Source organism: Xenopus laevis, chromosome 2S, assembly GCF_017654675.1.
Source record: "Xenopus laevis strain J_2021 chromosome 2S, Xenopus_laevis_v10.1, whole genome shotgun sequence".
NCBI classification, from domain to species: domain Eukaryota; kingdom Metazoa; phylum Chordata; class Amphibia; order Anura; family Pipidae; genus Xenopus; species Xenopus laevis.
In genome coordinates this window covers 112,840,327-112,864,094 of record NC_054374.1, presented here as the reverse complement: position 1 = coordinate 112,864,094, position 23,768 = coordinate 112,840,327, and the positions used below count along the sequence as shown (strand labels likewise).

Here is a 23,768-nt window from a genome sequence, read left to right as displayed (position 1 = left end):
CTCACTTGTACGGAAATACAAAACATTATAGTATAAAGTCTTTCAGATTAATAGTATCCATATGCATTTTTAAAATGTGGTAACAAGAAAATTAGTAAAAAGCAGCATGAAGAGAAGGTACTGCACTTCAATTTGTAGCTCTCATATTCACACAATACTGCTTTTGAATGGTAGTCACATCTTAACATCATAAATAACATATATTCTTTATTCTTACAGTCTACATTAACTTGTTCTTTCTTCAGATTATTGACAAGAGCTCTGCACAAGTGGATACATAACAAGTAACTGGCCTACATGACCTAATGTTCCAACATATAAAAAAAAATGTAAATCCACAGGGATCTATAGAAAAACCTTCAGCACACAGGAATCCACATTACAGGGAGAAGATGCAAGCTGAATGCGTCTACAGTTGGTGGGAAAAGTAAGAAAATAAGGTATAATAAGGTAAAATGTCAACCTGCTAAGAAAAACAAAGACAGAAAACCTGCAGGGGTGATAAATAACACTGGTCAAATTTGCACCTGGGCAGTAAACCATGGAAACCAATCAGATATTTTTATATTGCTCAACCTGCAGCTGACACATGTAACAGCACTTTAATAAAAAAAAATATTTACTTAAAGGGATTCTGTCACGGGAAAACATTTTTAATATGAATGAATAATTAATCAGTTAATATGGTTCTTCCAGCAAAATCCTGCATTGAAATCCATTTTTCAAATCCGTTTCTTTAGATTTAATTGTGAAATTTGACGTGGGGCTGGACATGCTCTTAGTTTCCCAGGTGCCCTCAGCCATATGAATTGTCAAACTAAATAAAAAATACACATTGGTTCAAGAGAAAACAATGTTAAATGGTAGAATCAATTTTTGCAATGTACATAGCATAATTTAGTAAGAAAAACTAAATCATAAAATCATGATAGAATCCCTTTAGGGAGCAACAGCTTACAGAATAGTTTAGAAACATATCATTAAAGGACCAGTAACATCAAAAAAATTTTTTACAAAATTCGTTAGTATACATCGAAAAAAAACACCAACACAAATTAAACTTTAAAATAGCAAAGCCTTTATTAAGAAATAACTTACCGAAACTCCACATCCGGTCCTCTTCAGAAAAGGCGACACGGCGACCATCCATCCTGCGGCGCTTGATTTCTTCTCCTGGCTTTTGTAGTGACAGCATGTGAAGGAGTCCGATTTACAGCTTTGCTGGCAGAACTGGTGCTTTTTGACTCTATGGACGCGCTGCCCTCCTCTCCCTTGCTACATATCATGCGGACTCGGGCAGGCGAATCGCTTCTCCCCGGTGTGGGTTTGCAGGATCCTCTGCAGCTCGTCCCAGTGTGTGAATCTGTTGCCGCAGAAAAACCAGTTGCAGACAAGGGCCGCTTCCCGGTGTAGCAGCGCAGGTGCACTTTTAGATGCGACTGAAGTGTCGAGTCCTGCTGCACTATAGTCTGTATCCCAAGGCTGCTGGGACAGCCACAAAGGGATCCGGAGGAGCTGGTAGCCGGGGGACAGTCCGGACACGGCAAGTTCTTTCCATCCTGCCCTTTCCTCCAACAGCAATGGGGCACCAGGCCACAGGTATGGACAGGTATTGGGGCAGCTTTCTAGGGAAGAACCGGACCGCGCCAGCGAGCCAGTGTACCCCGAGATGTCTGTGCAACAGGTCCGTCTGGGCTCCTTCCACACCTGGCCACGGGAGCCCTGAGGAACTGACTGGAGCCGGCTTCTTCTACACCGGTGCTCTGCAGGGCTCCCTCCACTCCCAACTGGCACGGACTATAGTGCAGCAGGACTGGGACACTTCAGTCGCATCTAAAAGTGCACCTGCGCTGCTACACCGGGAAGCGGCCCTTGTCTGCAACTAGTTTTTCTGCGGGCAACAGATTCACACACTGGGACGAGCTGCAGAGGATCCTGCAAACCCACACCGGGGAGAAGCGATTTGCCTGCCCGAGTCCGCATGATGTGTAGCAAGGGAGAGGAGGGCAGCGCGTCCATCGAGTCAAAAAGCACCAGTTCTGCCGGCAAAGCTGTAAATCGGACTCCTTCACATGCTGTCACTACAAAAGCCAGGAGAAGAAATCAAGCGCCGCAGGATGGATGGTTGCCGTGTCGCCTTTTCTGAAGAGGACCGGAAGTGGAGTTTCGGTAAGTTATTTCTTAATAAAGGCTTTGCTATTTTAAAGTTTAATTTGTGTTGGTGTTTTTTTTCGATGTATACTAACGAATTTTGTAAAAAAATTTTTTGATGTTACCGGTCCTTTAAGGGCTGTTTTACTATAACAGCTGATAAATATCACCAGTGCAGTTCATACCATCAGACAGATTGGACGTGCAACCAGATGAAGTATTATCATTAAAGACAAGGACATTATTCAATGTCCCTCAAAGCCTACCTCAGTCTACCTCCATCATCTCAAGCCATCAAACATGTACCCTAGAAACATGCCTCTCCTATCTATCCCTAGTTCAAGCACTAGTAATGGGTGTTTTTCTATGCACTCTGCAAATAGGGAACAGCCATCAAATTCTAATACATATTAAAATGACTTGTTTACACTGGACAAATATAACCAAGTGAAAGATCTCATTTAACAATGCAGCAAATATTCAGTGTAAATAATGCTTAAAAATTAGTTCTAGTTGATAAATATTCAGGAATAAGAACAGAGCTAGCCTAGCTACTTTTTAGTATTCCTTTAAACTTTAGAGACACAGTTTCTGAAGATAATATAAAATAAATACTAAGCCAACTATTAGGCAGGTTTATTTAGAGAAAACACTTGAAATTAGATGGATATCTTTTATCAACCTGAAATACTATGTTACTAAGTCAAAGCAGCTATAAGAGTATGCCTACTTGCTTGTACTTGAAAAAATAAAATTACATACCTGTATGTAGTGCCTAAGTACATAGATTATTTCACCAGTCTCTGCTTTTTCAGTCAGCGTTTTATGAAATTTTGCAAAATCCTTAGTGCCCACCTCTGCATACAGAATTGCTACTGGTGCGGTCTTGGTGAGAGTTGGAAATGTATGATCCGTTTTGTAAATATAAGGTCTTGGTCTAAGATTAAATAAAACAGACATAAATTGCATAGCTTCATATAAATATATTTGGATTTAAATGTGCAAATATGCAGTGCATACAACATTAGACAAAACTTGGTCTGCTGCTATTTTCCCCAAACATTGTACATATTTGCTATGCTATGCCATTTCTGTGAAATAATCATTAAAATATATACAAAATGTGTCCTTACTATAAAGACAAAGGCTATTCTATGGTTTCTCATGTACAGGAAGAAGATAATGTAGGAGTATCATTCTAGCCCTTGCATGTCTACCACTGATTGGCAAACATATTCCAAATAAGCAACATCCAGCTCTTTTCAAGAACAAATATTTACCCATATCCATAAATCTCATAATTTTTACATCTCTAATTTCTTCCACCAGTTAAATGAAGCCTTACGTGAGCATGCTGAAGACATCAGTTTGGGTTTTGATCTATATGTAGATTTATTATGGATGGAACTAAACAATTACATTTTTTATAACTAGTGAAAAAAAAACATTTTCCAGCATTAATAAATATTTTCATTCATTTTAATTAAAAAGATGTGAAAATAAACTTGCTTAGGCTTCCCAATGAAATACAAGTTTTCTCTTACATTGAAAAATGTTTCATGATTTTTCTCGGTCAGATGAGTTTCCCACAAGGAGAGAATAGTTTTCACCTGCTCAAAGCTAGTTAACACACTTTTGGAAAAAGAAAAACAATAGGGGAAGCGTGGAAAAGCTTTGATAAGTGAGACAAATTTTTTTTATAAAGTTTAAAAAATGAAAATAAGTTTTTCTTGTAAAAATTGTGAAGGGTTCCAATACCTGATTCATATATGTGAATCAAAACACTAGAGTTCACTGACAAATGCAAACACAACTGAAAAGCACAAAATACCATGCAAAATTTCACAAGTACAATAGTACAGTGATATACCTTATCAATGCTACTTGCCTAGTGCCAATGCACTTTTTATGGCTGTTTTTATGAAAGGTATGCAGTAGTGTGCAAATAAGAATTAGAGGGCACATGGACACAAGGAAGCCCTGCAATAAAACTGGAGAAGGTGTTACCTCCAGGGTATCCTTAATGTGTTGCATCTACACATGCTTCTGACTTGCACCTAGTGAATTGTAGACTAACAATGTTATTGACAAAATGCCAGAAGTGATAACATTCGCACAATCAACAACTAAGTGTTAAAAAAACGGAGCCACTTGAATTCATGATGTTTTGTTCTAACTGAAACCTGGCTCTCAGAATTACAACACTATCGAGAAAGCTCTCTCTCTTATGATAGACGCTAGCGGTCTTCCCTCATAGCCCCCTGCACTACTGACCATGGGAGAGGAATAGGCATTCTGCTCTCCCCTCATTGCCTCTTTAAACTAATCTCTACACCTCCATCTTTTTTTATAGGTGATTGCCGGGAGGTAGGAAACTGCAGAAATCTCCTGGAGTGTCTTACACTGTCACATTGATGACCCTTCCCAGTTGTGACCAACACAATTTCTCCATCTAACCACCTGCTTTGATCTCCAGCAGTGAACAAATACAGTAACCCATAAGGATGGTCAGTTCCTATACCTAGTCTTTACAAAAAAAACAAAATCTTTCTGCATTTAACAGTGATCCTTTTCCTCTTTTTCTGATAACCATTTTATCTCTTTTTTTTTTTTTATTTCGCACACTCCACCCTCTACTAACCCTCAACCATAAATCCTGGTTTGTAACATCCACACTGTTGATATAACTGCTCTTTCTGATTCTCTCAGTTCTAGCTCTGATCCGGATTCACTTGTAAATACCTACAATTCAGTTCTGTCTGCTGCTATCAATACCCATCTACTACTCTATCCCTCTACAAATAAAACATCTGAACATACCCCCCAGGACTTTGCTGACTTTTTTAAAAGCAAAGTTGATTCTATCCACAAACAATTTTCCCACCCTTCAGAAAGCAATATCATCACTCTTCCTAAACCTCCTCTTTGCAATCTTATAACTGATCATGAAGTCTCAAAACATCTCCTGTCCTCTCCATCAACAACTTGCTTACTTGATCCTATGCCATCACCTCAACTAAAACTCTCTCTACTCTCTCCTACCATAACTTCTGGAATATCTGGTCTTTTCCTGTATTACTAACTTTTCTTTACCAATAATCTGCTTGACCCTATGCAGTCTGGCTTTCAACCTGCACACTCCACTGTGACTGCGTTATGTAGACCAGTATATAATATCGCTTAGGAGAAAAGCGTGCAATAAAATCTAGCAATGTGTACCTCTCAGGTGCCTCTTTCAGCAGTTTCTTAATCTGACTTGGTTTACAGGTGTGCATCCCATGGACAGCAACAAATGCACTGCAGCCTTCAGGAGGGGGCTCATCAACTGCAATCTGAAAAGTAAATTATTATACTAAATTAAAATGATGCAAGTACAGTATACCTAAAATGATCATGCATTTTTTAAATAAAAAAATACAGTATCAACACCAGAGCAAAATTGAAACATTAAATACAAATATATAATTTTCTACTGTGCCCTGTAGAAAACCTATTAGGTTACACTGCACTTTTGTGTAATGTAAAAAAGTAAGCTACAGTAAGAACAAACTTTTTTTTTTTAATTATAAAAACAGTGTTTGTCTTATAGGCAAATTATCTTCATGCCAAGAACTCATTAAGTGCTGTTGATATGAATATTTCCTACTTTTACCAATGAATGCCCGAAGCCTTTCTCAAGATAATACATCTTTTACTTCTTTTTTGATTGCATTTATATTTACTATTTTTTATTGTCTTCCAAAACATTTAAATTGCAATGACTTTTTTTAAACACCATTTTCAAAAGCTATTATTTAACTTGGAGTTCACAATGCCTTTATGGAAAAACAATTAGGGTAGCCCAAGTTGCCCAATATAACACAAGCTTGGGTTACAAATCAGTAGAGCGGTAACAAGTGGTGAGCAAAATTTTTCACCAGGTATTACCTAGAAAAAGCCACCCATAGACCCCAATGGGTGAAAAAAAATTGTAACCCATAGACTTAAATGCATTTGCTGAATTTGTTGTTGTTTCCCAAATTTTCGGTGAAACAGTATTCAGCGAAGTACAGTATACCTAAAATGATCATCCATTGTTTAAATTACTAGTTCCCCTTACTAGTTCCAAGTGTTCATTGAAGCATTCTCTAAAGACAACAAAAGCACCCATATGGTTAATCAAATATATAAAAGTAATACTACCGTATATACTCGAGTATAAGCCGAGTTTTTCAGCATCCAAAATGTGCTGAAAAAGTCTACCTCTGCTTATACTCGAGTCAGCTGGCAGTAGCTGAGATTGCAGTCACTTTTAATCATTCCTATACCAACAGTTCGCTTGGGGAGAGACTGCAATATCATACAGCGCCCTCTGTTGGTTATATGAAAGAATAAGAGTGCGCCCTCTGTTGGTTATATGAAAGAATAACAGTGACTGCAATATCACACAGCACCCTCTGCACATGGTAGTGGGACAGTGGGACAATGCACACAGTAATCCGTTTGGCAATTCTCTGTCACCATCAACTTTGCAAAGAAGTCCGGTTGATCGCTGGGGGGTTACTTTGGCAGAATGTGTGCTGCTGGGAGTTGCTGTAGTTGTGTCTAGGCTTATACTCGAGTCAATAAGTTTTCCCAGTTTTCGTAGGTAAAATTAGGTACCTCGGCTTATACTTGGGACGGCTTATACTCGAGTATGTACTGTAAATAGAAGATTTTTAGTAACATAATCTTTGCTTTCATAAGCAACCGTCTAAGCAAATGAAAAGAAATAGGGAAAAGCCCCACTGATCAATTAAGACAAGCTGAAATGAGTTGAATGTCAACTACTACCTTTCAAAATAAAAATATTTGTTATAAACAGTGTTATAGGTATATTCTGTTTCCTATAAAGTGCTCATTCAGCTTTGCCAGAACACTTCCCAGTATTGGCGCTAAACTACATTTTGTAGGCTAGTGTCGGATCAACTTCTTCCTACAAGCTGGATGCAGTTGCACTGGTTAAAACACCAGCTTTATCTGATCTGAATTACATCATAACAAGGGGGACCAGATTTTGTAGGATTCCACAAAATCTGGAGTTTTCATTAAAACCAGAATGACATGCTTCCTTTGTAAACTACTTTTAGAAATGACAGTGTCATAAAAAAGTGCAAACATATTTATTTCACCAAAATTTCCATTAGAATATTGCCCCTCCCCTTATGAAGCGATTTAAGCGCTATATATTATGCAACACACTGTGCTAGAAGCTAAGACAGCTTTTCTTCTGTAGTGATCACAGCTTCACCTTGCAATTCCATGCTATAAAAATGTACATTTCATAACTAATTAAACTTTTGCATCAAGGATTCCTCCTAAATGTACATTGTTCCACCACAAATATACAGGGATATGGAGGGGGATTAGAATACAGCAGTTAATTATTTACCGAGTGCACTTAAGCGGCAAAAAATGAACTGCAGAACATTTTATTGCTTTCCAGTACTAAACGTAACTGCATTACAGGCATGGGATCTATCATCTGGAAATGCATGAAACCAAAACTTTTCTCAGATACAGTATCCCAGAATTCTGATCTTTTTGGATAACAGGTTTCTAAATAATAGATTGCATGCCTGTATTACTCTGGGCCCTGTCACTAAACTCTGTGAATACTTGTGAGTTTAAAGGAGAAATACTGTTTTAATTTAAACCAGATGCCCTTTCTACTTCCACCCCATCAGAACTATATTTTATTAGTCTCACAATATATTTTAGATCACATGGACTCTTTCTCAAGTGGAGTCCATGTAAGAAAGGGTTCTTGAGAAAGGGGCCATGTGACCCAAAATATGTTGTGAGAAGGATAGCAATGGTGTTGTGCCGTTCCTTCAAATTCTTTTGGTTTTAAAACAGTTTGGGACTTTGTGGTGTGTCCTCATAAGGGTTGGGCTTAAGTGGAAAATAACTGGAGTGTGCTTGAGAGAATTTCAGTTCTTGCATATAATCCTCACCACGGCAGGTAGAACATATATTTAAAATTTTGGATACAATTAATAGGTGTGTGGACAGTGCCTTATACTATATATTAAAAAATTGCAATATAGATAAAAGCCTTAGTAGCACTTTCACAGTCTTTGCAGAAAAAAAAGAAAACACTGCCTTTTGTGTTTCAATCCTTTATGTATCAATCTTTACCACAAAGAAAAAATATTCTGAAGAGCTGCTCTGCAGTTTGTTCAGTACTACCAAAGATTTCCTGCATATTCTTAAAGGGGTTGTTCACCTTCCAAAAACTTTTTTCAATTCAGTTGTTTTTAGGGCTATTCCACACGGGGAGATAGCGACGCGTTTGCGGTCGCCGCGACAGTCGCCGCGACCGGCGCAGGCGACAGTTTTGTATGGGCGCCTATGTAAAAACGCCTGTGCTAACCACACGAGGCGATGCGCTTTTCAACAGTCGCCTGAAAAAGCCTGGCGAGGCATTTTCAGGCGACTGTTGAAAAGCGCATCGCCTCGTGTGGTTAGCACAGGCGTTTTTACATAGGCGCCCATACAAAACTGTCGCCTGCGCCGGTCGCGGCGACTGTCGCGGCGCTTTGTCGCCGCGACCGCAATCGCGTCGCTATCTCCCCGTGTGGACTAGCCCTTAGATTGTTCCCCAGAAATAAAGATTCCAATTACTTTCCATTATTTATTTTTTACTGCTTTTCCAAAATCTAAGTTTAAAGTTGAATGTCACTGTCTCTTGGGTTCCAGTCTGACAGCTCAGTAATTCAGGCGCACTCTAAACTGTTACAATTTTGCAACATTTAGTTGATACATTTCTCAGCAGCATCTCTGTACTATTAGCAATTATTGTATCAATTCTAACAGCTGCCTTAATGAAACCCAGAGATTCTGCTCAGCAGGGACAAAGATAAGACATGTATCAACTAATTATATTCATTTAGAACAGTTTACAGGGTCGGCGACCCCCCCAGGGCTGCTTTAGAAGATGAAAAAAGACACTTGACACTTCAATATTAGAAAAACGGTCACACATAGAAAATGGAAAGTCATTGGAAAAAGTCGTTATTTCTGATGAATTATCTGAAACCAACTCAGGAAAATACGAAAAGTGCTGCTCTCATACTAAAGATTGCCGAAGTGGCTGAAGATGGTGCCTGTGAACTCCGATGCCTGAATCTGCACCGAGTGGTACGTAAAACAATAGGGGTAACACTTAGGCTGGGGGGAGGAGGGAGGAGGGTCTATGTAGGGTAGGGGGTAGGGATTTTTAATGTTACGGTTTAATTCTCCTTTAACAAACTAGCACCCCACCAAAAATTCCACAAATAAATGCACAAATTTCTTAGAAAAAAGAACAGAAGCATTTCTGGCAAATTCATTACTCAAGATATGTCTAGAGTCTTGACAAACTTTTGAAGGTGAGTCCAAATTATTTCTGCAGGGTTGAATCTTATCAGTTATTAATCAAAATATAGATTAATGCCAGTAATAATAACTCTTGGAAAGGACTCATTACAAGCCTGTTAATAATTCCAGAAAAGGCAGAAATGTTCAACAGCAATTCTGAAAACTAGCCATCCTTAATTATCTTAGGCTTTGGAACTTTTGGCAAGGTAGGCAAGTCACCACTGTTAGCATGTGTATTGCCTACGAGAAAATAATTAATTGTTTCTTTTCTTATGACCTTTTTAATCAACAGTTTTATATAAACAAGTTCTGGTGTTCACCAACAGGGAATTTGTGTGTTTAGTATTGTGAGAGTTCGTGAAGAGGTACCGGCAAGGATCAAGCAAATCATAGTCACAAAACATGCAAAAAAAGTCAGGAAGTCAAACAGGCAGAAGTCAAAAAGCAGAAAAGTCAAATAGAATAAAGGAGAATTGGAGTGAAAGTTTGAGTTACATTTTGTGTAAGGATTAGTTGGAAACATATTCTAGATAGCGTACTATCAAGTGCATTTCATTCAGTGGCGTAACTACCGGGGGAGCAGAGGGTGCGATTGGGCCAGGGCCTGCACCCTCTCAGGGACTCCAGCGGCGGAAAATGACGTACAGAGGGGGGGCGGGGGCCCGGCTGCACGGCCCGCGCCAGGGCACACCCCCCTGTAGTTACGTTACTGATTTCATTTATATAATCAGTTCCCCCACTCCTACACCCACCATGAAGCTTTTCAAGCTTTCTCACCTTGCATGCTTTTCAAGAAAGCATACTCCTACTTCCTAAGCTACTCCCTATTCCACCACTCCACTGTAATGTGTCTTTCATGGCTTCTTTAAACCCAGACACTCTAATTCAAAAGAACCATCAAGTGAAGAGATTTAGAGATGTACCCCAGCCCTCCAAAGTGCGATGACAAAACTATCCCTGTACTGTACATCCTTGCACTGTACATCCTTGCAAGGACAAAGCAGGGAGAAGGTTTAATTTCCCTCTTTGCTCTGTTAACTTAATAAAAATCATAGTAAAAAATAGGTAAAAATTATGTTTAATAAAAGCGATATTCCTGAACTTTAGAAATTTGGACCTTGTGTAAACTGACCAGAGTTATTTCTGGCTGAGTTATTCTGTAGGCTCTGCAGTTTTGCCATCCTTACACTACATGCTTTTAATAACTGTGCCCATATGCCTTGATTTCCCCAGTTGGCCAGTTACCCAGCACATGATCTCCTGTTCAACACATAACAGGTTCCTAACAACAAAAATCAACAAGCTGAAGTACTTCTCTTGGTCAAATAGCATTGGTTAAAATTATCATTTTACTTCACTGCCAATATTAAAACTGACTTTAGGTTTAGCACAACCATCTGGGCTTGTAATGTATATCTAGACAGATCATGAAGATTGTTCAGGCATTTGTTCTAAATTAACAGAAAAAATCTGCTATTTCTGTGGCTCAATTAGTATGACTATCATATGTGTTGGCCAGTGTATGGCCACCTTTAGGAACTTGCAGTCAACAGAATGGGGATACTTTAATATACCATCTATACAGAACCACCTGGCTGCCAGCTAGCCTTGGTGGTAAACACCCATTTGTTTTATTTTACAGTGGTGTTATGGTTCCTTTAATACAAGTATTTTTAACAATACTTTAAAGAATTTCTATTAAAGTCTTGTAAAAAATCTGCAGCTGGTTTCATATCTGCTTTTCTATTTTTCAATTTCTCCTCGTCATTTTCCATAAAATGTAAAACAGCCTAACAACTTTGCAGCACCAAAGCTGTAACATTATATTACTTGATTACTTAATTTCAAACACTAAGAATTAGTCTTCCAAAAAACAACAGACATCACTTTAAATTTATATCTTAAGACCATTATGAACTAAACCGGTTATGTATCTGGATAAATAATAGTATGGATTTAACGTAAGATCGCATAGTAGTTTCTCTGCTATTTATGGCTGTTCTACAGAAAAAACTGAAATGCTCAGTGGTTTTCTATGATTTCTTATGAGAAGGTTCAAAATATGGTAAGCTAAATTCTATAAAACAAACAAAGTCTCAGTGATTTTCAAGGGTTTCTCATAACAACATTTTCTAGGGTTTATTATGAGAAGGTTTTAGAATATGGTAAACTACATTCTATAGAACAAACTGAAATGCTCAACATTTTCTAGAGTTTCTTATGAGAAGGTCCATACTATGCTATGCTATATTTTATAGAACAAACTGAAATGCTCAGTGATTTTCAAGAGTTTCTTATGAGAGGGTTTTATAATATGGTAAGCTACAATCTAAAGAACAAATTGAAATGCTTAGCGGGTTTCTAGAATTTCTTCTGAGAAGGTTCACAATATGCTAAGCTCCGTTCTATAGAAAAACAGAAATGCTCAGCGGTTCTCTACTGTTTCTTTTGAGAAGGTTCATAGTATGCAAAGCTTCCGTCCAAACAAATCAGTATATGGCAACCTATTAGATATATCTTAAATGCATCTTTAATTGTACTATTTCTTAAAGTGAAAATTACTACATATTTCTTGCGAAAATTATTTTGCTTTTAAGTGTTGAGAAAATGATAAATGTATTTCTTCACCTGCAAAGACTAATCACAACAATTATGGTTGTGTACATCAATAGTAAAAAAAATGCAGTGTGAGAGTATGGTTCCAATAAAAGTAATGGAGATATTTTAGTTACATGGAACACTGACTCTTCTACTGGATACATCGAGAAAATGTATCACTTTTGCTCTTTCTGAGGTACAAGGCTGTTTCGGTATAGGTATACATGGCTCAGTTCAAACAAAATCACAGTGCTGACACACCATATGAACTAAAATGTTTAAGCAAATTTAAGGTGAAAAAGGGATGAATAAAGTTCAGTTTTAGGCAAAGCATCTCTTTATTTAGTTTTTCAGACTCAATTGCAGGTGGTAACAAACCATTAGACTGGAAAAACACTAAAACAATTCCAACATTCAAACATGGAATATGTTCTTAATCTCAATTGTAAAAACATTAAAACAATTCCAAAATTCAAAAATGGAATATGTTCTCAACCTTGCAATTATAAGTCTGACATGAGTTGTTATTTCAAGATTTCTTAAGGATCACACTGAAAATATATTTTGGAGAACAGCACTACAGAGTGCCTGTTAAAAGTATTAACCCCACTGGAATACATAAAACACTACATAAATGGTTGTTGTAAATACATTTTTTAAACTAATCAACAATAATAGACTTACATATCAAAGTGAAAACAGCTATCTGCAAAAGGATTGGCATTAATTACAATGAAAAAAAAACACAAAAAACACAAAATAACTTATTGTTAAGTGGAAATCAGTTGGTAGGCTGTACTATGGTTTTATAAAACCAAAATTAAACATTTTGTCTATCAGATTAAAAAAAAAAAAAATACAACACCATACACTAAATGGCAGTGTGTTGGGAGTTTCCTTTAATGAGAAGGATCTAGGGGTCTTTGTAGATAACAAGTTGTCTAATTCTGGGCAGTGTCATTCTGTGGCCTCCAAAGCAAATAAAGTTCTGTCGTGCATAAAAAAGGGCATAAACTCAAGGGATGAAAATATTATGACTCTTTATAGGTCCCAGGTGAGGCCTCATCTGGAGTATGCAGTGCAGTTTTGGACTCCAGTCCTTAAGAGGGATATAAATGAGCTGGAGAGAGTGCAGAGACGTGCAACTAAATTGGTTAGAGGGATGGAAGACTTAAATTATGAGGGTAGACTGTCAAGGTTGGGGTTGTTTTCTCTGGAAAAAAGGCGCTTGCGAGGGGACATGATTACACTTTACAAGTACATTAGAGGACATTATAGACAAATAGCAGGGGACCTTTTTACCCATAAAGTGGATCACCGTACCAGAGGCCACCCCTTTAGACTAGAAGAAAAGAACTTTCATTTGAAGCAACGTAGGGGGTTTTTCACAGTCAGGACAGTGAGGTTGTGGAATGCACTGCTGGGTGATGTTGTGATGGCTGATTCAGATAATGCCATTAAGAATGACTTGGATGGTTTTTTGGACAGACATAATATCAAAGGCTATTGTGATACTAAGCTCTATAGTTAGTATAGGTATGGGTATATAGAATTTAATTAAAAGTAGGGAGGGGTGTGTGTATGGATGCTGGGTTTTCATTTGGAGGGGTTAAACTTGATGGACTTTGTCTTTTTTCAACCCAATTTAACTATGTAACTATGTAACCATTGTGAGCCTTGGTAGAAGATTTGTCTTTCAACAAGACTAGCTTAAAGAATAGGCACAAGAATAGCATAAAGACAGCCATTTTAATGTCCAGGAATTATTAAATAGAAGTAGTATTACCCATAAATTTGTTTTGTAAATGGAGGCAGTAACTACTCGTATTACTCATGTAGTTTTTCATGATTTGACTTCTTCTTCTGACTCTTTTCAACTTTCAAATAGGGGTTACTGCCTTCATTTACAAAACAAATTTATGGGTAATACTACTTTTTATTACTCATGTTTCTATTCATGTCCTTTCCTGTTCATATTCCAGCCTCTTATTCAAATCAATGCATGGTTGCTAGGGTAATTTGGACCCTTGCCACTACATTGCTGCAATATCAAACTGCAGAGATGCAAAATAAAAATCTAAAATCAAAAACCACAAATAATAAAAAATTAAAAACCAATTGCATATTGTCTCAAAATATCATTCTAATTCTAAAATCAATTTAAAGGTGAACCACTCCTTTAAAGCCTAAATATGAATCCCACTGAGAATTTGTGGCTGGACATGAGAAAGCCTGTTCGCCATACAACCTGAGAGAGTCTGAGAAGTTTTGCAAATAGGAAGTATTCGAAATAGGAAATTTGCAGTGTCCAGATGTGCAAAGCTAACAGAGGCCAATCCACACAGACACAAGTTTGTAATTGATGCCAAAGGTGCATCTACTAAATACTGACTTGAAGGGGGGTGTATACTTACAATCTGTTATCTTGTATTTTCTCATTGTAAGAATTGAAAGCACTTTGCAGAAATTGGTTTCCACAAGTGAATGACTATTTTTGTTCAATAATGTCCAAAGCAGACGTTAAACGAACAGTTCAGTGTGAAAATAAAAACTGGGTAAATAGATAAATATATAGGCTGTGCAAAATAAAAATGTTTCTAATATAGTTAGTTAGTCAAAAATGTAATGTATAAAGGCTGGAGTGACTGGATGTGTAACATTTCACTTGCCTCGAGTGCCAGAGTTTTTCTCATTCTACTATGAAGATGACCACATAGACTCTTAGGGGCACATTTACTATGGGTCGAATGTCAAGGGTTATTTAACCCTCGATATTCGACCATCGAAGTAAAATCCTTTGACTTCGAATATCGAAATCACAGGATTTACCGCATTTCGTTTGATGGAACAATCAAAGGAAAAATCGTTTGATTGAACAATTCGAAGGATTTTAATCCATCGATAGAACGATTTTTCTTCGATCAGAAATTGCTAGGAAAGCCTATAGGGAAGGTCCCCATAAGCTAACATTGGTGCTCGGTAGGTTTTAGGTGGCAAAGTAGTCAAAGTTTTTTTTAAAGAGACAGTACTTCGACTATCGAATGGTCGAATGATTTTTAGTTCGAATCGTTCAATTCGAAGTCGTAGTCGAAGGTTGAAGTAGCCAATTCGATGGTCGAAGTAGCCAAAAAAAATTTCAAAATTTGAAGTTTTTTTCATTCTAATCCTTCACTCAAGCTAAGTAAATGTGCCCCTTAATGAGTGGAAAAATTTGTTACAAGTCAAAAAAATTTTTGTTGCCCATAGATTTCAATGGCGAATTTTCACCATTTCTCGAATTTCTGGCGAATCAAAATGGGTCAGAGTAGCCCATCACTATTTAAGAGGGGACAGATCATGTGAACAAATGTAATTGCTTTTTATGATGAAGTATGAAATTGAACACTTGGGCTGCATTAGATGAACTAACTGGATTTTGTCAAAACTTTTGATACAGTGCAGCACACATATTTACTTGTTAAACAAAGGTCTGTTGGTCTTTGCAATGCAATATGTACAGTTATAAAAACTGACTACAGAAACATTTATAGAGAGGGTGGTTGGCAATGGTACATTGGGTTCTTAGTGTGGTGCTGCAGGGTTCTGTATTAAGCCCATTTTTATTCAATTTTTTAGTGAATGACTTGGAATTGTAAGCAGTATACCTGCATTTGCAAATGACGCCAAACTATGCAGGCCATTTAATTCCAGCCAGGATGCACCATCACTGAAGGGGGATACAAACAAACTGGCAATCTGGGCAGCTAAGTGGCAGATGAAATTCAGTGTTGATAAATTTCAGGTAACGCATATAGGATTTTAAAATAATGTATGCCACTTACACCCTAAATGATACTAAGTTAAGAAAATGCTTGTTGTTGAAGTACCCGTGGTTACTTGTAAAAAATTAAGTTAGACATAACAAGCAATGCGGGCAAAGCTGGTGACATTAGCGGTGGGGCTGGTGATGTTGGGGATGAGACAATCAGTTCATAGAGTTGGCTATGAAGCAGCAGGAGGCTATGATTGGCCGAATAGGGCATCAATCAGGGGATAGGAAAGAGACTTGTGAAATGAGACAGGGAGACTTTTGAAGTTGTGGAATTCTTTCCCTGAAGAAATTGTTCTGGAATACACATTAAATTGGTCCAAGAGAGGGTTGGATTCCATTTTAGAACACAAGAATATAAAACGTTAATAAGCTATTCTAAGTTATTCCAGTGAAAAGTAAGGCTGCCCTCGTCTGGAAAAATCTTATTCTAGAAGGAATTTTTTTACCATTTTGAGGCAAATTGGACAAATAAGGTTTCAGATAAAGTGGTTTCCATTTATCTGGTATAGTATACTTGATATAGTAATTAAGGAAGTTTTACATAGACATTGGGGCAAATTCACTATGCGCCGAAGCGTCTAACGATAGCGTCAATTCGCTAGCGTTGGTCATTTTCGTAACTTCGCAAATTCACTAACTAACGCTGGCGTAAATTCGCTAGTGTTACTTCGCACCCTTACGCCTGGCGAATTTACGCAACGGACGTAACTATGCAAACTCACTAACGCACTCATTGTACTGAACGCTACCTTTTACGCTAGACTTCCTTCGCCACCTCAGACCAGGCGAAGTGCAATAGAGTATATAGGGATTGCTTCAAAAAAAGTTCAAATTTTTTCTAAGTCCCAAAAAACGCTGGCGTTTTTTCTATATTATGGGTGATAGGCTGAAAAAGATCGAAAAAAATTTTGGGGCTCCCCTCCTTCCCCCCTTTCCTAACTCATGGCAACGAAACTATACAGTGGGCACATGTGTAGGGCAAAAAAAAAATTTTATTTGATGTTTTGAAGGTTTCCCAGGCATTTGTAGTGATTCTACGTTTTCCTCCATTGAAATTCAGCGTAATTTCGATTCGCTTAGCTAGCGCAACTTCGGATTTTAGTGAATTTGCGGAGCGCTGGCAAAACTATGCCTGGCGAAGTGCGGCGCAACTACGAATCTTAGTGAATTTGCCCCAAACAGTTTGAGCTTAATGTACTTCATTTTTTCAAACTCTATTGCACCTCAGTGCAGTAGCTGCTAGTTAGGATGTTAGCAGGGAAGTTGATCATGCGGGGAGAGGTGAGTGTGGAAGATTAAGCAGTGTCAGAGAATGCCAAGTTAGCATTCAGAAAGATGGGTCATGCACTGGAGATACACAGTACCAGGGTTGAGACTAAGCAGAGACTATAGGCAGGACAGGTAATACACAGGAAGGTAAAGTAAAAAAAAGTTAAAAAACAATCCAATCATTTGGATTTTATATATCCTTTATGGCACTCCCCATTAAAGAAAAATCCGCAATTCGGAATACTAACATGTTATTTGTTCATGTCAAAATACAGATACCGAGCCTTGTCAGAGTAACGATTTTGTTTCTCCAAGAGCAGTAAAACAGGGTATAGTTGTTCCCTTATGTTTTACACTCACTACTCTAGAATTAAAGAAAGAAAAATATTTATTATCATCTCTCCTATCATGAAAATAAAGCAGCCTGGAGACAATTTAAGGCTGTTAAAAATAGAATAACATTTAAGAAGGGTATTTATGTAAATGTAGCCATCTACTGCCTGTAGCCCCTTCCGGGCAAAGCTTAAATCAGTCTATGAAAAGACACTGAACTGATAAAACTGTTAATGTATGCCACAATGTCAAAGTGGCTATTTGTGAAGCTGTGTTGGACTGCAGACAAGCAATTTCTTTGGTATAGTGACTAAATTAATCGGAGAGATGAGCTGTTTCTCAGCAGCAGTTTCGGGCCCAAGGCTGGACATCCCTTCTTGAAAATGATTGTCAGACCTGCTGCAGAATATTTAGTGTTCAGCACTAACAGCAGTTTTTTTTTACATCTTCTGGGGTCTTCTGGGGTCTTCTGTGGTCACTTACCAGAGTGAGTGACTTCCACTGGACTGCCATACATCACAGGACATTAATCTAAACAGTTTGACAGTCATTAAATACAGGTATGGGACCTATTATCCAGAATGCTCAGAACTTGGGGTTTTACGGATAACAGATCTTTCCGTAATTTGGATCTTCATACCTTACGTCTACAAGAAAATCATGTAAACATTAAATAAACCCAATAAGCTATTTTTGCTTCCAATGATAAATTATACCTTAGTTTGGATCAAGTACAAAGTACAATTTTATTAATACAGAGAAAAAGAAAATAATTTTTTAAAAGTTGGAATATTTGATTTATAATGGAGTCTATGGGAGACTGCCTTTCCGTAATTCAGAGCTTTCTGGATAAAGGGTTTATGGATAACGGATCCCATACCTGTACTGTTTTATTTTTAAAGAGAACAATTTTTTGGATTATTTGGATAAAATGGAGTCAATGCACTAGAGTGAAATTCCGCAGCTCTCCATTCATTTCTATGGGATTTTGAAAGGCATATTTATCAATGGGTGAAAGTGAAATTTCACCCTTTGATAAATACGCCTTTAAAAACCCCATAGAAATGAATGGGAAGTGGCGGAATTTCACTCTAGTGGCGGAACTTTACTATTAACTTCACTCTTTGGTAAATATACCCCTATGGGAGAAGGTTTCTGTAATTCAGGGCTTTCTGGATGACAGGTTTTTTTAATAACGGATCCCATACCTGTATATACTTGTTCAAGGGTGCCATAAAATGTAAATTATACTGATCTGAGTTGAAAGTATTGGTCAGAACATATGAAAATACTATTTTATTAATACAGAGAAAAAAGAAATCATTTTTAAAAAGTTGTATTTTTTTTTATTTTATTTGTAATGTCTATGGGGAGACTCCCTTTCTGTAATTCAGAGTTTTTTGGATAACAGGTTTACGGATAACGGATTCCATACCTGTACTGTTTTACTATTACAGAGGAAAAAAAATTGGATTGTTTGGATAAAATGGAGTCTTTGGGAGAAGGCCTTTCTGTAATTCGGGGCTTTCTGGATGATGGGTTTCCTGAGAACGGATCCCATACCTGTATATACATGTTCAAGGGTACCATACAATGTAAATTACACTGATCTGAGTTAAAACTGGTCAGAACAAATGAAAATACACTTTAACGTGGGATTACAGTACATTATACATTTGTGCCAGGCAGCAGCTGCTAAGCATTAATTTTTGGCAAGTAGCCTCCCTAGGATAATAAAAGTTGTGCTATTCATTCAGCCTAGAAAGGCAGACATATGCTATCTATGCATGCATGGTTGCCCACCCATCCTAACCAATATTTTATCTCCCAGTGCCAGCCAGTGCATGGTGCATCAGCAGATGAAGAAGTGAAGAAGAGCTGCAGTGTGTGACCCCCTCATATGTTCTCCTTCTGTTTGGCCTAGGGAAAGATTGGTTGGAGAGCATATACTTCTCTTATGATGTGTGGATATAAATCAATTTTTTTTCACTTTTCCTCACTTTTAACACAGATTTTGGTAAACCACAAGGAAAAAATTGTGAATCATTATACTGTACTTCTGTCCTTTTTATTACACTGAAAATGCTCTGCAAGTATTTTATTTAGCATATAGCCATGCTGACAGCACCTACGAATCAATTTGCACATTAGAAATAACAGATTATGATAATGATGTTACTTTCTCCTGAAATCATTTTATGGTTTATATGCCAGACAAGTCATCAGTTGCTGGCAGTACAAAGTCACTTGCTAAAAAAACAGTAACCTTTTTGTACTTCCTTTATGTCTTATTTCAGATATCAGCATCTAATAAAAAGCAGACATATCTTAAAGTGGTTTATTACCTGTTGAAACATTTGGACTGTCGGAGAATATGCTCTTATAGAAAAAGCAAATTTCAGCAGTGCGATCTGCAGATCTGACAGGAATTGGGGCTGCTTTCTTTAAAATTAGGGTGTAGTAAGAATATTCTGTATCTGTGGATAAAAAAAAATGAAGGTAGTAAGAATATGTTATACCTAGGGGGAAATATTAAATGCCCAACAAAATGGTACTTTATGTACAAGTTTAAGCACAGTGCAATTTTTTGTCTCCATGTCTGTAGAGAAATGCTAAACCACAGGAGCTCATCAAGCTAAGGTGAGGGGACACAACCAATTTATCTTGGGTAAAAATTTTGTCCAAAAGAGGTACATTTTGTAAATGAGTAGCAAAATTCAAAAGACTGACCAAGTGCACCCTAAAGATTGCCTGGAGGTATGCATGACGTGCATTCCATACACACCCTAAAAGGACAACATCACACATTGCATAGTGCCTACAGTGTATTCTGGCATCACATTTTGTACCCAGCCCAAAAACACACACACACACAAAAAGTATACTGTACTCTCTGGCATGCCAACAAATTGCATTAAATAAAAAATGCCATGTTTTACTTTCCCTTGGTTCAAAAAAATGACACAATCATCAGTTTCAGATACATACTTTCAAGATTAATATTGTTTACCTATTTGTGAAAAAGATGCATTAATATATTACTTCACCAAAATAACGCAACAAAAATTTTTTTGCACATTATCAAATGATAATCAAAGTTATTTGTAAATGTTGTTTAAAGTGAAATCACGCTCTTGAACTGGCCATTCTTATTTTGTGCATGGCTTATCCTAGATGCTGAAATGTAGCAGAAGACTCCAGTTACCACAATGCTTTGCATACTTCTTCACGGGTCTGTTATTCAGAACGTGCCAGACATTGATGGAACTGAAGTCTTAGCTGGAGGATAGCTGGGCTTAGGAGAACAGACAGGTACAAACAGATACCGAGAGCATTTAAACTGTAACAAATTACATTTTCATTCATTATACAACTATAATACACAAAAGCCATGTATATCTTGTAAATTATATCTCTTATAAACAGTGAGTTCTGATGTCATCCATTATAAATGGTGAGTTCTGATGTCATTTCTGTCACATGACTCACTGAAACTTGTGTATTATAATAAATAAAGTACCCCCAGTTGTAAAATATGAGGATATTAGAAGTTACCTCGGAGTTGCATGAATATCCTTATATTTTACAAGAGGGGGTACTTTATTCACTATATATTTTTATTGTTTTTCCTTATTAAACATTCAGCAATTTGGGTGCAAGTTTAACCATGTAATTTCTGATAGTATTATGTGAGCAATTCTAAATTACCAAACTGATTTGTTTCAAAAAGTACACCACAAATAATGAAAATACTGAATTTTCCCATTGTTGTAACAATTGTTTCATTTCCCAGTAATAGCTCAGTGAGGCAGACTGCTAACTTTTGCAATAAACTGTTACAATACAGTAAATTTATTGATACACTGCTCTGCGCATGTGCATGCTCCTATGCTTTATGGAAGTCTGAAACAATACAATATGATACAGTTACTAGCTATTGTATCACATTTAAAAGACTTTAGAAAGTCCATGACCTAGCTTACAGAATGTATCTGCCAGTTAAAGTGATGCTCTTTAGTACAACAACAAGCATTATATAGGCCAATGTAGATTAGTTGCTGGCAAGTGGGATAATCTGAAGGAGTGATGTGCCACCCATTTTTCTTGTAATTCTCACACTAAACACATCTGAATAAATTAGCAATATGGTTCTTTAACTGGGAATTCTAATTAAATATTAATTACAAAATCACCAACATCACACTTTTAATAGAATAAACCATGACGCCTTTAAATCTGTTTTAACAATTCTGCACTGAATCGCGGGAAGTCTGTATGAAATACATTTTTCTGTTGCTGTGAAACTAAACTCATTGTTTTAGAATCACTCACCTTTGTTCTTATAAATTGTCAGTTCCTGCACAGTTGCCAAAAACTGCCAAAATTTATCATTTCCTTCTTCTGCTATAAATTCACTGTAAGAAAGAAATGATTATTACTTAGATATTAAAACAGAACATGTTAATACTTTAGAAATGATACCCTCAGAAATGAACAGACTAAATAATATTATTTACTGTAAATCTGCATATAAGTAGGTTGATAAAAAAATAAAGGATAATTGTGTTTTTAGTGCAGGTGACAGGAAAGTGAGTTGCATGTATCTTCATATCTACAACAGCAGATATTTCTTATCCATAAGGTGACAGAAATCTTGTATCATTTACCAAATTGGCAAAACTGAGTCCAATTCCCTAGTTTCTTTTTTTTTTAATCTGAAAATAAAAACATTTGCCCCTATAAAAAAAAGAAAAAAAAAAAAGAACTGTTCGCACTGTCTGTAAATTTAATGCAAGAATATGATCTATTCACTTAAATGAAATTGGGCCCTTATTCAAAAATCTTTTTTATATATATCAGTATAAAGAGGGATTTAGATGCATAAAATGTAACAAACAAAACAACTTTGAAATAACAGCAATTTGTTTTGCATTACTCTTCCGATCAATACAGTGAGAGGTTATTTTTTTCCTTAGATGTCAGTACAAGTCTCCACTGCTACCAGCAACGGATTGTTAAACTCTGGCAGAATGGCAGCTGCAGATAACACATTGGACAGGCTCTAGGGCTCTATTTAGCAGAAGTTACATTCTGCTCCAGCTTCAATTATTGGTATTTTGGCTGTAAGTAAAATATTTGGCCACAATTCCTTCCAAATACTCATCATATACTGTAAGTTCCATTCAGTAATAACCAATGAATCCATTACAGTTCATGGAGCTGTCTTTCAGCATCTGTGAGAGTGACATGCCTGGAACGATTACCTTCTTATTTCAAGTGAAACAAATAGCAAGGCATAAATATTTTGGGCATGGAAAAAAGTAAACTGAAACTCAAGAATCAACAGTTAAAACCTCATTCATGTTGGACTGACTTGGTTATTCCACACGCTGCAATAAAGTTGTAGTAATTCTAACATTCTGTAACTGTACACTCTAAAAGTCTCCAGTTTTAAACCCCTCCCCCATATTATCTTGGCTGCAGGGGATGATGGGAGATGTAGTTCTCAATAGGCTGCTGGCTGAATATGCCTCTGAGTCTGACACCATATAATGTGGTACCCCATTCCTATGCTAAAGATAACAATAGCATCTGCTCTTAACACACCTGGCCTCCAGTAAGAACGGGGTCCCTGGCCACTTTGCGGCTAAGCTTGCTGTGACTCCCTTGCTTGATGCCTGTGCCAGAGCGCTGGATAGGGCAAGGGAGCAGAAGCAAAGTATGAGCGGGGACTGCATGTCTGCTCCTGAGACACGAAGGAACCCGCTTTAAGATGGACACACCGGGACTGGGGAGGGAATCACAGACTGTTCTATCTACAGTACTACCCCGGTTCTCCGGCTTCTCTTCCTAAGGAAAGGATGCTACTGAATTGCACTCCCCCTCCCGTTAGCCGGCCTCCATAAACAAGCTTCCGGGAACCCCTCCACCATGACGTAACATAGCGTCTTCCAATTGGACAGCAGTACCCGCTATACTAGATTTTACATCCAATCAAATGTCGGCAGCTGTCAATTCACAGAGCCCCTTCCATAGGCTGCTGAAGCCGGGGGGATTGGGATACATAGCGACTTTCTCTGGGGATTCGTGCTGCAAATGATTTGCACTAGGCAAGCAGAATGGGAAGAGGGTGGAGCAAAAGTCACGGTTTGAATGAACTTTACCTTAGATGTGGGGCTCAGTTCTCTAGTGGTGCTGATGGGGAATGATGGAAATTGTAGTTCAG

At 37.5% G+C, this 23,768-nt stretch overlaps 1 protein-coding gene across 1 annotated transcript in view; it reads right to left on the bottom strand.

Annotated features, from left to right (window-relative positions):
- Positions 1-23,326, bottom strand: part of uggt2.S (UDP-glucose glycoprotein glucosyltransferase 2 S homeolog) — a 65,061-nt gene extending 41,735 nt beyond the window's left edge. Inside the window, 5 exon segments of the mRNA NM_001092799.1 lie at positions 2,914-3,088; positions 5,371-5,483; positions 19,888-20,019; positions 21,875-21,957; positions 23,150-23,326. Coding sequence (NP_001086268.1) covers positions 2,914-3,088; positions 5,371-5,483; positions 19,888-19,899 — 300 coding nt within the window. The 5' untranslated portion in view covers positions 19,900-20,019; positions 21,875-21,957; positions 23,150-23,326.
- Positions 23,327-23,768: the final 442 nt, after the last annotated feature.